Raw genomic sequence first — 14,502 nt, 5'->3', positions numbered from 1 at the left:
TACTCTTTATTTTCTTTGACTTTAATTTCTTATTGACCGTTTGCATTCAATCTCTTAAACATCTTACCGTTTGATCATGAGTTTTTATGAAAGCAAAAAATCAGTTGTAACACTTATGACTGTTGGTCATTAAAGTCAATTTGTTTTCCATACGTTTTTTGACAATGAATCATTAAAGTCATTGAATTTTCTTTAACTGCTTGTGACCGTTTTACCCACTTTAACACTTGGTTATGAGCTTTAAGACAAAACCCAACTTCCTATGTCTATATATATTCTCAATTTTCCAAGACAAGGCGTGTCTTACAAAAAAGAGTAACATAGTTCTTATTGTTTTTTAACTTTTGTGTCTACACAAAAGTTTTGTTCCAATATATTATCTTTCTATGGAATAGCAATATAGAGAATATTTTTGTTTCATTTTCCATCATATTTTTCAAGCAAATTAAAGGGTTGTTCTACTAGTCTTCGTTATAGGAAGTGCGTCCTTAACGAAGGTAGACGCTATAGTCTAATCCTGGGAGGTTGCGTGTCAAAGGATCCGATCGCACCGAGTTATACACTCTGGGAGGCACGAATCAACCTTTAAGGACAACGCTCTTGCGTGATTTTATAGCATTGTGAGATCTTTCCATACTCTACTTTTCATCTCTTGTATTTTTATTTATTTTATTGTTAATTTTCATATTGTAATTATTTAATATCAATGAGAATTTGTGCACCATCCAAAATTATTTCCAACACGAAGTGGCTACCATTTGGCGAAGGTCGGTCTAGAGAGGGAGAAGGGATCCTCTTCGACTGTGCAATCCAACAAAGATCTTTGGAGGTCAATCTCGAAAATCAGGGGATCGAAGGCATTGCAAGTGTTTTTTTGGAAAGCCTGTCAAAATATTCTCCCTACACGAGAGAATCTCCAGAGGCGACAAATCATTTCTGACCCTATGTGTCCAGTTTGTGGTTTATATGTAGAATCGGTGAGTCATATCCTTTGGAGCTGCCAATCAGGAAGGGACGTTTGGCTGGAATGTCCAACTGCTATTCAGAAATCCACTAGTGACGATGCTCCTTTTATGGAAATGGCTTTAAAGCTGATGGAAAAACTAGATGAAGCAGACTTCCAACTTTTTGTTACAGTCGCTTGTCAAATCTGGTTCAGAAGGAACATAGTTGTACACGGGGGTGATCTTCATCCACCAGCAGCGATACTAAGACAGGCAATGGAGCAAATGGTAAGCTACGAAGTGGTGGAAACGATGGGCAGAAAGAACAGATGTCATGCAGAAACCTCGTTGAGCAGCAAGAAACGGGAGAAGCCACCAGATGATTTTTTAAAAAATGAATTGGGATGCATCTATATCCAAAGAGACGAATCGTATGGGGGTGGGAGCCATACTACGTCATCATGCAGGAACGGTGATAGCATCCTTCTGCACGTCAAAATCGGCTACTACGAATCCAGCCTCAGTGGAAGTAGTAGCTGCGTGGCATCCAACAGAAGTTAGTCGATTGATGGGTATGAGGAAACTAATACTCGAAGGTGATGCATTAGAAGTGATTCAGGCTTTACGAAGAGAGGGAAGCTAGAGAGGACGATATGGGATGGTGATAGAAGAAGCTCGATCAAACCGTCAACACCTGATGGAATGGCGGGTAAACCATGTCAACAGACAGGCTAATGTAACAGCCCACTCCTTAGCTAAGTATGCCTTAGAAATCAGTGAAGAACGTTTACGGATAAGGGGGTATCCCCAGTGTATTCATGAATTTGTACTTGCCGAGCAAGTTGCTAATTAAATAATGAGATGAGATTAAACTTTTCACAAAAAAAAAAAAAACACTATTTGATCATAAACTTCTGATTGCACTTCTTACTTCTTAGACTTATAAAATGTTCTTAATTACTACATAAATTACATAAACGAAGCACCAAAAGATTATAAAATAAGAGAACCTAGCTCGATCGTTACACATGGAGCAAATGCCGGATGTTCATTGAAGCTAGCTCCAACCCTTAATTAATTACAATGGGTAATAATGAACCCACCTTTTAAACATGTGGTAACATTCTCTACGGTAGTACTCCGGAGCTGTGTGACCAGCACCCTATACAGAGACAAAGCAAAACTTCTCCATCTTTATATATCCAAAAATAAAAAAAGGAGAAAGGAAAAAAAAAAATATATATATATATATATAAGAAAAAGTAGTCGAAATGAATAAATAACAAATAAGAGTATGGTTTACTTGCCTTTACAGTCGCATATGTTAAACGAAATCCGTTTTCTGAATACTTTCTTGTGTACCTAAATTCAAGAATTAACGTATTTTTCAATTAAAAAAAAAACAAAAAATCAAGAATTAACAGATTAATATATATTTAGGTAAATAAAAAAAAAAATTAGAATATATATGCATATATATATTGCAAAGAATACCCACCCTGCGATTTGGCCGTCAACGAACCAAGGTCGCCAATCGTTGGCAACTGTCAAATTTAGAGACTTTATCCACTTCACCGTGCCCACAAAAGGAACAACCATATCGCGATCACCACTGTGGTAAAAGCAAAATCTTTAGTAACAGTCATATGAAACGTTTAGCTCTGATGTCATATTAAATCGTTATTTATCTGAAAATAGTAAGCTAATAAGAATAAATAATTTTAATCATTTAATTAATATTTTAACAATAAGTATCTTAAAATTCTTTACGGAAAGCCTGTTGTAACAACTTGATCATTTCTTCTAATTCCGTCTATATATATATATATATATATATATATAAAGTGATGATTACCTTTCTACAAGGACTTGTAAGCCAAACTGACTAAGATATCGATGAACTTCAACCACACTTGGGATATCTTTTGTGTATGATAAGCTCTTGTTGCACCTCTTCCAATCCAACACAAAACCCTGGTGCCATCACAAAATCACATCATCTGATCAAATCAATATAATATCATTTCAACCCAAACATCATCACCCTGAAGAATTTAATTACAAACCGGCCGAACGTGTAGAGCTTCTTGAACCCTTTCGTCATTTGACCACATATACGCTAATGCATAGTTAAAATTCTGCAGACAGAGAAGATGGATGGAAGTGATCATGAACTGGTTATTCATCGTACGGCTGTAGATGTTTCAAACAAGTATGTTTAATTACCCGACACCATTCTTCAGGAATTCTGGGAGGTGAAAGTATGAAATCTGTTGGATTTTGTTGTTGTAGAGATCTTCGAGTACCCATTTCTGTATTTAGTTTCGGGGACGCAAAAGCGCACGTTGGTTCCAAAATATCATTAGTAAAAAGATCTTCGATGCACTGCAATTTTGGAGAATTATATCACTTACTTGGTATCTTAATGAACAAAATTCATGAGTAAATAAATCTTAGGGGAAACGTCACTTTAAACCTCTAAACTATCGCGCATTTTGAGAAAAAAACTCCAAAGTTTAAAAACTCTCAATTTGAACCCCTTCAATTTTTAATTGCAGTCAATTTAAAACACTCCAAATTACCCTTATTTTCAAATTAAAAAATAAAAAAAATAAAAAAAAATCTAAGGGTAATTTTGTATTTTTAGGGGTTTTAATGGCAAAAATTGATGGAGTGGGTAAATTGCATCAAATTAAAAGTTCGATGGGTGAAATTGAGAGTTTTTAAAATTTAGAAAAATCTTTTCAAAACGTGCGGTAATTCAAGAGTTCTTTGTGAAATTTCTCCAAAAACTGATCGATAACTATATATATATAAATCCATCTCACCTTTTCGTAATATGCAAGAGCCATGACACATGCTGTATTGGATGGATCTACGTTCACATAACTCTCATTACAACTTGTTTTGAGTTGCTGAAAAATGTGTAAACCATAACAAAATCTCAGAGCTAAGAAGTGTATCTGCCTCCATTGTCAACATTAATGTTATATATATATAGTTGTTAATGTACACAATAATGATGAACAACATAGAATTGAAAAGAGAGAGATTAAGAGAAAGTTGAGACACAAATTTAACGTGGTTCGGCAATGTATATAATGATTCACCTCGTAAAGTTCATCTGATATGAGTGCCATGCGGTGAGCAAATACTATTTTGGAATTTTCATCAATAATAGAATCTGTTCTTGGGCTCCCAATTAGATACCCCTGAGACAATTAGAAAAAAAATGTCAAAACTATAGTGCAAAAGCAAAACGAAACTCGTCAATTAATGTGGTAAGTGAATCTGTACTTTGAGATTCATTCGTGGCTTTACTTTAGCAGCAACACCTGCAAGTCCATATATATACCAAGCTTAGTTTAGTGTAATTAAATACAAAAAGGTTTGATTTCAATGAAGAAATAATTTCAAGTTTCTAGTTAATTATCAAGAAATTAAACTATCTTACCATCTATGACTTTTTTAGTAACTAGTGGAACAGTCATGCCTGAATAAGAATCACCACCAATAAATAGTTGAACTGGGAGATACTGTGGGTGTTCATCCAACCACTGCATCATATCCCAAAAACATAAATGAATATTTTTAAGAAAAAAGTAAGAATTTTCCTTGTTGAAGGATGAGTTTTGTGCATACCTTCCTTAGGAATTGATAAGATTGCTCTGCTGATTTAGAATCTGAGCTAGGCCAGCCTTCTTGAGTTGTGGAATAGGAAAAACCAGTGCCAACAGGTGCATCTAGAAATATGATGCTCGCTGTCTGCACATTTATCACCACATGAAGATTAATTAATATGAGAATTGTACCGGAAAGCAGGAGAAAAAAAGAATTAAGAGAGGAGGGGGTGGAGTGAAGAAGGCTGCATTTTGAACCTTTGTCCATGCATATGTGTAGTTTATCAATCTTGGTAAGCCCCCAGTGTAGGTGTTAATATCAAATTCGATAGGACCTGCACACAATTTTTGATCAGATAACAATTTTTGTTCTTTCATTACGAGAGAAGTACTGTTAGGAATCTATTATATTTTTTCAGAATCGGTGAAATGTGAAAAATAAGAAGAGCTCAACAAGTAATTACAAAATACAGAGATTTATTTAATTCAGGACTAAGAGTTATGTCAACAAAGTTTTAGCAAGGTTTTTCACTATTTTCGAAAGAAATATAAGAGGCGTCAATGATACATCGTACGAAACCTTAGTAAGAAGCGACTATAAATATAATCCCCAACTGGGTTAAAACATCAAAATGGGCCAAAAATATTTCATGGGAGCACTCCCTCATGGGCCAGACAGTTGATGAGTGAAATTTCCAAAATGCCCTTAAAACGTTTATAAAATTACAAAAATACCTTGAAGTTGAAATAGGGTATTTTGGAAATTTTACTTTCTCAGTTATAATTTGATTTAAAACTGAATTTGGACGGAAAGGTTGACACTTGACATGCATTGCAAACATCTAAAAATTAATAACCTTTATTTAAAAAATAAAAAATAAAAATAAAATAAAAAGGGAAATAATTGAAATTTTTCCTAGCTAGATTAAAGTATGAAAATTTGGTGAAAGGCCTTCATAATGTAGTAAGTTCAAGTGCATGACACACGTGGAGTTTAAATAAAGGGGAAACTTCATTTACCCTCCTATACTTTTGCGGTTTTTGCAGACATCCTCCCATTATTCAAAAACTCTCACTTTGATATATCCAACTTTCGTTTCCTTCCACTTTGCCCATTCTGTTAGGATTTTCTGTGAAATCCTAACGGAGGGGTGTGAAATTCCAATTGTGCCCTTATTTTTTATTTTTTTTTTTAAATCCTGACCCGTGAGTTTTCCGGTGGATCTAACCCACCCGTATTGTGACCCACAGATCATATTATTATTATTATATATTAAAAAAGAAAAAAAGAAAAGCGACGGCGTGTGACCCACCGGCGGGTCACAAGTGACCCCCAGTGGGTCACTTTTTTATTTTTTTATTTTTTTAATATAATAATTATAATAATAATTTTTTATTTATAAATAAGGGTAAATTTGGAATTTAAAAAAAATTAGGGGTATAAAGGACTTTTACTTATTTGACCGTTTGATTTAACTATAAAATCCTAACGGAAGGGGCAAAGTGGAAGGAAACGAAAATTGAATACATCAAAGTGAGTTTTTGAACAATGAGAGAGTGTCTGCGAAAACCGCGAAAGTATAGTGGGGGTAAGTGAAATTTCCCCTTAAATAAACAAAGATTTGACATGTCAGTACATATATAGTAATATGTTTTATAATTTATATATTTGCTTCAATATAATTTTTCTTAAATTTTTGTTGAGAAATGACCTAGACCGACCCGGATGCTTGTTGGTGAAATTCTGATAGACTTTTATTCCATTCTCTACATCCAAAAAGGCCTTGGCAATATAAAACTTTTCAAAACAACTAGTCAACAACTAATAATCTTACCCACTTTTCATGATCAAGGGAATAAAATCTGAATTAGAAAAAAAAAAGAAAAAAAGAAAAAAAAAGGGGAATAAAATCTAGAAACTCTTTCTTTAATCCCCACAATTGGGCATGTATAGTCTCCAAAGAATTGAATATAAAAAAATAAAAATAAAATAAAAAAGACCCACTAAAATGATATATTAAACTAATAACACTTCGGAAATGTTACACACGTTCCACTCCCACGCTCTTTGACGTAACACTAAAAAATTTTAGTGCTACTTCATCATAAAGTATACACTTAAGGAGTTGTGTAGCATTTTTCGTTAATACAACATGTTCGAACACCGTTTCATTCTCAAAGCTAAACCTTATGGATTGAAATGAATAAAAATAATGCTAAAAATTATATTCTTATCTCATAATTTTTTTTACAATAATGTTGATGTGATAGTCACAATCGACCCTTAAGTTAATTATTGTCAAAAAGAAAAGAAAAAAAAAATTCAAGAGTTAGTTGGGACTACCACGTTAGCATTCCCAAATAATTATAAAATGAAAAAGTAATTTCTAGCATTATTGAATCATTTTACCAGTTAATAAAAAATAAAAATAAAAGGAAAATTATTACATTGGTCCTCGTGATTTATCAAATCGCTCATTTTATTTTTTAATTTTTTTTTTTTTTTGGTAAGTCACTCATTGAATTTTTAATTCTATCACTTAATTAGCAGCTTTTGTTTTCATGATGAGAACAAAAGGACAAGAAAAGAACCAATTTCATAGAGCTTTGTCTAGCTAAATGAGAAAATTAATAAAGGATAAAAGAAAAACCAATTTCATAGATAACCGTATAATGTGTGTGTGTATATATATATATATGATGATAGAAATACCAATTTCATAGACAATTCCAGAGAAAGAAGAACAGCCAGGGCCTCCAGTGAGCCATAGAAAAAGAGGGTCTTCTTGAGGGTTTCCTTGGGACTCAATGAAGTAGTAGAATAGCTCCGAATCATCCACGCTTATATATCTGAAACCCAATTAAAACCCTTAATTACCAATTTCCCCATAAAAATGAACATATTTCTACATTACCATATATATATATATATATATATACAAAAACTTACCCGGTTTCGAGCTTAAATGGAAGCTCACCATCAAAGCCTGGAAGATACTTGACGATGGAGCCAGAAAAGGCTACATTTGCTGAGACAAGTATTAGAATAAGCAAACGCAAAGACACCCATTTTGTGAGATTAACAAAGATGAAAGGCTTCGTTAAAAGCAGCATATTATCAGAAGCTTCTGCTGCTACCATATCTAACTTTCCTTTAACAACTGTCTCAATATTTGGTTGCTGGGTTTGAACTGGATCTTGAGTTTTTTTATATATACCTCGACTACTTGGCACCATCTATAAGAAGAATGGCAGCTGAATTCAAGTTTACTTAAACGTACAATACATGTTCATACCAACTACAAATAGAATTCATCACCATCTTAATCATAATAGATTATTTTGATTAAATATATTATAATCATGTTAGAATATTGATTAAATAATTAAATATATTTGTTTTTATCTGTTTAATTTTTTTAAAATAAATTGTAATTTAATATGAGAAGAGAATTTTTTTTTATTCTTTTTTATGATGTTATTTTCGTCTCATACCTCGTTGACTGCGTGGGCAGGGCACTGAAGTTTAGTTAATTAATTGCGGGGACCAATCATTATGTGACATTATGTGTTCCAACAGTGAATTTATTTACTTCAGTGAATTTATTTACACATATACATGTTCAAACAGTGTCAATTGTTAAAAAAAAAAGGTAGAAGAATATTAATTAGTATTCATATTTTCTGGGTAATTACATAATAAGGCCTCCATTATCTAAGACATTACATGTCGGTTTAGTTTAGAGATTTCAAAATATATATGTAGTTTGAAAAAAAAAAAAAAATTGATCGTTCAACCTTTAAAATAACATTCCTTGTAGTTTGAAACTGCTATTTTAAAAAAATATATATAAATAAAAAACTAAAGAATAATATTTTAATAAAATAGATAGTAAATAGAAAATCTGAAGTGTGTATAAAAAAAAAAAAGTAGTAGTTAATTTTTTTTTTTTTTTGCTTTTTACTAAATATTTAAGAGTAGTTACATTGAACTCTTAATTTACTTTTAGCTTTTCTCTAAAATTTTAACAAAACTCACTAAAAAGAATATTTAATTAACAAACTCTTCACTCAATATTAAATTTAAACTCTTGTCCATCATGCTCTCTAAATGCAGAGTCAAAAAGTAAAAGTTATTTATTTTTTAATATAAAAAAAATAAAAAATAGAGGGAGAGTGACTAAAATAAAGACATACATATTTTGATGTTTAATTCTTTTAAAAGGCGATTCTTCAAATAAAAATTTAAAGAGCTAATTAAAAATGGTCTTAGTTATTACTATTGATGGAGAGATCGATATTCTTTGAAAGTATAAAGGAAAAATGATGGGTCACCAACATACTAACGTGAATAATATCCCCAAACATAGGGGAAGGGGTAGTTTTGCACGTGGGGTATAAGTACAACCAATCAGGTCAGCAGTCTACTACTTCCGAGAACCGTTAGATCAAGCGTGTAGGTGGTCACGTGACCAAAACAATCAATCAAGTAGCGGCGTCAGTGATGATGATCATATACGACGGTGATTGAAGATTAGACGGATGCACTACTGCCAAACTCTAGAGGATGAGAACGACAGCTCCTTACCAAACTTTCCATACACTTCTTTCCTTAATTAATCAATCGATAGACTAGGAAAAAAATAAAAAATATATTTTCCTTTTTGAGTAAAAAACAAAAAAAAAAAAAAAAAAAACTTAAACACCCAAACACAGCGGGTGGGGACCCCGATGGTAACCCCCAAGGAGAGAAATTACACTGGTCGTCCATTCTCATCCTTTTAATTAAAAATAAAAATAAAATAAAAAAAGGTAAAAGATGAATTTCCTTTTTAGATGAGTAAAATTTTCATTTCACTACAAACAAAACTTAAACACCCAAACACATAGGTAAGAAAGCTAAAACTCGGTTCTTTACATCAAACAAGGGAAACTAAATCCAAATCAAACAATTACAAATGATCTCTTACAGAAATAATCACAAGTTATTAAAAAAAAAATTCTACCAACACCAAGAAAAAAAAAAAAAAAAGTTTGGTCACCCATTTTGAACTTGCCTCTCTCCATGATTCTTTTACTAATATCCCAACAAATAAGGTGTAATATTTGCTCTTCAGAATTCACCATATTACAAAATTTAAAACTATTATTCCATATGTGATGTTGAAATAATGAATATGCGGAAATATGAGCGGAAGCAAGAGAGAGAAAGAACACAAAAAACTTTACGAGTGATTCGGTGTTAGACACTAATGTCCACAATTCGGAATACCCCTAAGGGTTACATTGTGCTCATTAACTTTTTTGTCTACAATACAAATGTTCCTATTTATAGGAGAATGTCTAAATACAAGTATAGTAATCAAATCTTCTTGATTTGATTACAATCCCAATATTTGATTACAATCAACCCATAAATATTCAATATTCAATATTAATGTAATTATGGAATATACAAAAAATATATTATATTTTTCGTATATTCTAACATCCCCTCAAACTCAGGTGGAATATTTTAGAACCTTGAGTTTGAAATCTTAAACAATGATGATGACGGTGGCGGAGGCCGAGAACAAGCTGTAGATGGTGGCAACTGCCGGGGGAGATAGAGATTGGCAATGACCAGTGAGGGCGGCAAGTGGCTGGTGAATGCAGATTCAAAATGGCCGACAATGGGCCAGGGCTGACAATGAGCCAAAACTTCAAAATGGCCAACTAGGGCCAAAACTTAAAAAGGGCTGACTATAGGCCAGGGCTGACTTGAGCCAAAAATAAAAAGAAAATTAGCCCACTTGGGTGATTATCAGATCGGCGCACCGAACCTGATCGGAGCGTGGTAACGCATGGACGAGCGTGGCAAGTGGATGTAGCGGAACAATAAAATTGTTGGAGAGAACACCCGAAAATGTCTATGACGTTTAAGGCCACAAAAAAGTGGCTTTGATATTATGTTAAAATAACTCTGATACTATATATACATATATAGATATATATATATATATATATATATAATGTTCGAGCCAAATCAATAAGAGTTAAATTTATCAGTTAGAAAAATTTACTTACTTGATCCCTTATGTTTATAGGTGTATCAAATTGATTCTTATATGCCAAAATTATCCAAAAGATCCCTAGAAGGGGCAGGGGAGAGTTACTTGTCCAAAATTGTTCCACACATAAGACATAAAATGTTAAAATATTGATTAAATTATTAAATTTATCATAGTAAAAATTCTAAATTCGAATCATAACCCCATGTTCGCTTCTTATTTCAATTAATAATTTCATGATTTAGACAAGAAATGAGTCCCATGACTCTTGTGGCCACATACATGCCATTGCCATGTCCATAATGAAGTCCACGTCATTAAAAAATACACGTTGGCATCTTGCCTTAAAATATATATATATATATATTTCCCTGGCCAGCAAATACTAAATATCGCCCTTGAAGGAAAAAAGGGGAAACCCTACCATTATCAGTTAAAAAGCGCCATTCTATCTCTCTCAATGGTTTTATTCTCGGCCTCACCTTGCCTTCAACAACAGCAGCCCCTCTGTTCCACATTCCCTTGACCGTTAGAAGAGAAAACGGTTAGCTACGGCGGCAGAATCTCTCTCATTCATTCATTCAGGGATAACATAACAACACTAGATAAATGTTATTTTGCATTTTCTTAGCGTTCTTCTAGCATATTCAGCTGACGTGGCATGCTCAATCTACCCTTGAATTTTATTTTTTTTATTTTTTTATTTTTTTAACTAAGATTGGTATAAGAGTAGACTGAACATGATATGTCAACTGAGTACGTAGAGAAAATGGTGAGAGAATGCAAAATAGCATTTCTCATAACATTATGGCTAGTAAAAAGGGATTTCTGTTACTCATCAACCCAACAATTATAAAAAAATAGTAAATCACCAGTTATCCCAAAAGTTAAAACTCTTGTGATAATTGTCGATTTAATATGGTATCAGATCAGAGGTCCTGAGTTCGAATCATGTCTCTGTCATTCACTCTCATTTCACTTAAATATTTTACTTGTTAAGTTTCGCCTATTAAATGAAAGTTTGAACCCACATGTAAGAGAAAATGTTAGAATATAAATTAAATTATTAAATTCATTTATTTCTATTAGTTTTAACTTACAAAGAATAATTTAACACTATGCACACCATAACTAATCACTAATAATAATTTAGCTGGCCCATAGACCCAAAGCTCAATCTCTCTAATCACTAGCTTTATCCCTTCCCATGCATGTTTGATTTTAGTATCTAATCCATCACTAACTCCTCTTAACACCATAACTTCTTCTCTTCGCATTGACATCATCTTCCTCAAAATAACAAGGCTTGTCCTCATCAATTCTCCCAATCTTTCCCAACCCAACACTGTAACTCCTAACCTCTTGTTGCCTATGCATATCAAAGCTCACCTTATTGTCCATATTTCTCTTCGAAGCCTTTCTAAGAAGCTGCCTCAAAACCTCATCGTGATTAGGCAAGCGTGAGACTCGTGCAATAGGGTTGCCCACCGCAGCACCATGTCCCGCTCTTCCCGCACAATCCACCATGCTTTTCACGTAAAACTCTGTGGCCTTCGTTAGGATCCTAATGGGTGATAACATGTAGATGTAGTGCATCAACTTGCTTTGCTCGTTTGATTTGCTCTTCATGGTTATGATGCCTCTCTATTGCTTTGTTTACAAGAAATGGTGAAAAGAAAATTGGATTGAAGAAATGAGAGAAGCTTGGAAGTGTGAGCTGGTCAAGCAGAGGGAGGGATTTGTGTAGTATTTGGGGGTGTGTGGATTTTAGGGTCTTGGAAGTGGCATCAACATTTTGCATGGGACGGCAAGCAGAGGGAAACCATAGAAAGGACATAACAAGGCTTCGAATACAAAATAATAAGGTAAAAGTAGTCCGCCAAAATTGAAAACATCGTCAGTGAAACAAACAATTATGTAATAAAATATAACGATTAAAAGAAAAAAAGGTGACAATTACAACAAACATCATATGATATATAGGAAGATACTATTCACCATATATGGTGCTTATAGTTTTTCTACGGGCATTTTAAATTTGAGATTCTTAAATTCATAAATCTCAGCTGTCTATATCATTTAAGCGTCTAAAATAAGTCATGTTTCAAAATTTACTGCGATGGATGAGAGTAACTTCCTCATTTAATGAGATTGATGAGAGTAACTTCCTCATTCAATTCTGAAACATGACTTATTTTAGACGCTTAGATAATGTAGATAGCTGAAATTTATGAATTTAAAAATTTCAAATTTAAAAAGAATTCTAAGAGATCTCGTAATAACTCTTCATAATGAGCTCTGGAGGCACCTTACAATCAAGACTACCCATCCAATTATCTGCATTCAAAATAACAAATTCAAGAGTACCCATCCATCTCCATCAACCACAAATTCTGCAGAGAAAGGAGAAGCCAATACATAATTTGTAATAGATGACAAATCCAAATCTTCAATCGCATAAGCTAACAAAGAAACTTAAAGAACTCATACTCTTGGACCCAATTGAAACACCATTAAATTCCAATGAAGTGCATGGTTAAAGTATTCTGTCTCACAGTTGGAGAACTTATGAGCAATGGATCAATGTCATTGATGCAAATCTATGGCCTTGACCTTACATATTTGACAAGAACCATTATGCCTTTCTCCAGAAGGTGAAGAAATTGGCTCTTTTGTATCAATCGACATAAAATTAAAATCTTTAAGGCAATATGCTTTCCAGCTAGGCGGACAAAAATTAAGGTAAGGTTGAGCATTGATTGAAAACAATAATGCTTCCACAAACAATGTTTTGTGTGTAACAGCAAAAACACTTGAATCCAAACTGAATTAATATCCAATCTTCATCACAGACCGCAAATTTAGATGATATTTAAGAGAAATGGGATAAATTTATAATTGAAACAAACCCCTATGAGGTAATTTTGAAAAGAAAAGAAAAAGACAGGGCAGTAAATTCCCCCGACTAAAGCCTTTCCACAACTAAAACAGACTAAACAGTAAACATATAGTTATATTTACCTGAGAAAACACCTTCTGGCTTCTGCAATGGAACCCTGTAAATGAACAAAAACCAAAATCAAAACCACCCAATTAAAATTTATCCAAAAGGGTCTAAGAAACACACAAAATCATTTCAAAAATGCAATCTTTCCACCGCCGATGAAGACGTCGTATGAGAGGGTATTGCTGTTCCAAACGACGACAAAAACCCAAAACCAAAAACCAAAAAGAACGAAGAAGACAGAGAATGAAGCCAAAGAAGCACAAATTTGCGAGATCACACAGGAAGAAAAAAAAAATTTGGACCATTTCTCGATTTATGCGTGTCATCCTTGCGCAGGGGCCATGCTAATCTTCTCTGTATCGTTCCAATTTTATCGGATGTCCCGAAGGACGAATTCTTACGTTCTGTTTTGCATTATAAATTCATCTTCACTGTTGTAACTCAGCGATGTGGGACGCGTCCTCTCCCAGCTAAAACGGCCCTGTCTTAAATTGGGTCGGTGCACGTCTTCAATTAGGAGTGGCCCAGAATCCTATCTATAATATCCTAGCCCAAAGTATTTGCTGAGGTGTTGTGACGGACACGGCCTTTGGGCCTTAAGACTGGAGTTTTTTTTTTTTTTTTTTTTTTTAATTGAAAGGAGGAAAACTGGTTACAAGGGAAGATCTTTTTCACTCTTGATAGTTAAGAAGAGAGAATGGGAGAACTTAAGGAAATGCTACCAAATACTAGGTGGGTAGCAGCTTATTCTGCTAAACTATGGGTTCGAAAATTAGCACATCTAAACACTTTTAAAGCATTCAAGCTTTAAAAAGAAGAAAGATCAAAAGTAATATCCGATACAGTAGCGGAAAACTGCCAAAAAGAAAATAAATGAAATT

The 14,502-nt window shown here is 33.5% G+C and overlaps 1 protein-coding gene, 1 long non-coding RNA gene and 1 other non-coding gene across 3 annotated transcripts; all 3 read right to left on the bottom strand.

Moving 5' to 3' along the window:
- Positions 1 to 1,861: 1,861 nt before the first annotated feature.
- LOC132179888 (serine carboxypeptidase-like 18) lies at positions 1,862 to 7,763 on the bottom strand. The gene is made up of 14 exons (XM_059592678.1): positions 7,515 to 7,763; positions 7,278 to 7,414; positions 4,823 to 4,899; positions 4,587 to 4,709; positions 4,399 to 4,501; positions 4,242 to 4,279; positions 4,055 to 4,156; positions 3,773 to 3,859; positions 3,171 to 3,329; positions 3,011 to 3,082; positions 2,800 to 2,918; positions 2,443 to 2,556; positions 2,252 to 2,306; positions 1,862 to 2,106 (listed from the first exon to the last, which is right to left on the bottom strand). The coding sequence occupies exons 1-14, from the start codon at positions 7,703 to 7,705 to the stop codon at positions 2,023 to 2,025; spliced, it is 1,461 nt and encodes a 486-aa protein (XP_059448661.1). The 5' UTR covers positions 7,706 to 7,763; the 3' UTR covers positions 1,862 to 2,022.
- A 3,891-nt stretch (positions 7,764 to 11,654) lies between these two features.
- LOC132179183 (uncharacterized) lies at positions 11,655 to 14,010 on the bottom strand. Its single transcript, XR_009439893.1, has 3 exons — positions 13,924 to 14,010; positions 13,636 to 13,670; positions 11,655 to 13,007 (listed from the first exon to the last, which is right to left on the bottom strand). It is a non-coding gene; the product is annotated as an uncharacterized LOC132179183 (long non-coding RNA).
- On the bottom strand, positions 13,912 to 14,012 carry LOC132180137 (U6 spliceosomal RNA). The gene has a single exon (XR_009440032.1). It is a non-coding gene; the product is annotated as a U6 spliceosomal RNA (small nuclear RNA).
- Between the last annotated feature and the right edge of the window lie 490 nt (positions 14,013 to 14,502).

Source organism: Corylus avellana, chromosome ca4 (genome assembly GCF_901000735.1).
Source record: "Corylus avellana chromosome ca4, CavTom2PMs-1.0".
Taxonomy (NCBI): Eukaryota; Viridiplantae; Streptophyta; class Magnoliopsida; order Fagales; family Betulaceae; genus Corylus; species Corylus avellana.
The sequence above is the reverse complement of the archived record's forward strand: the minus strand, read 5'-3'. Positions and strand labels throughout refer to the sequence as shown.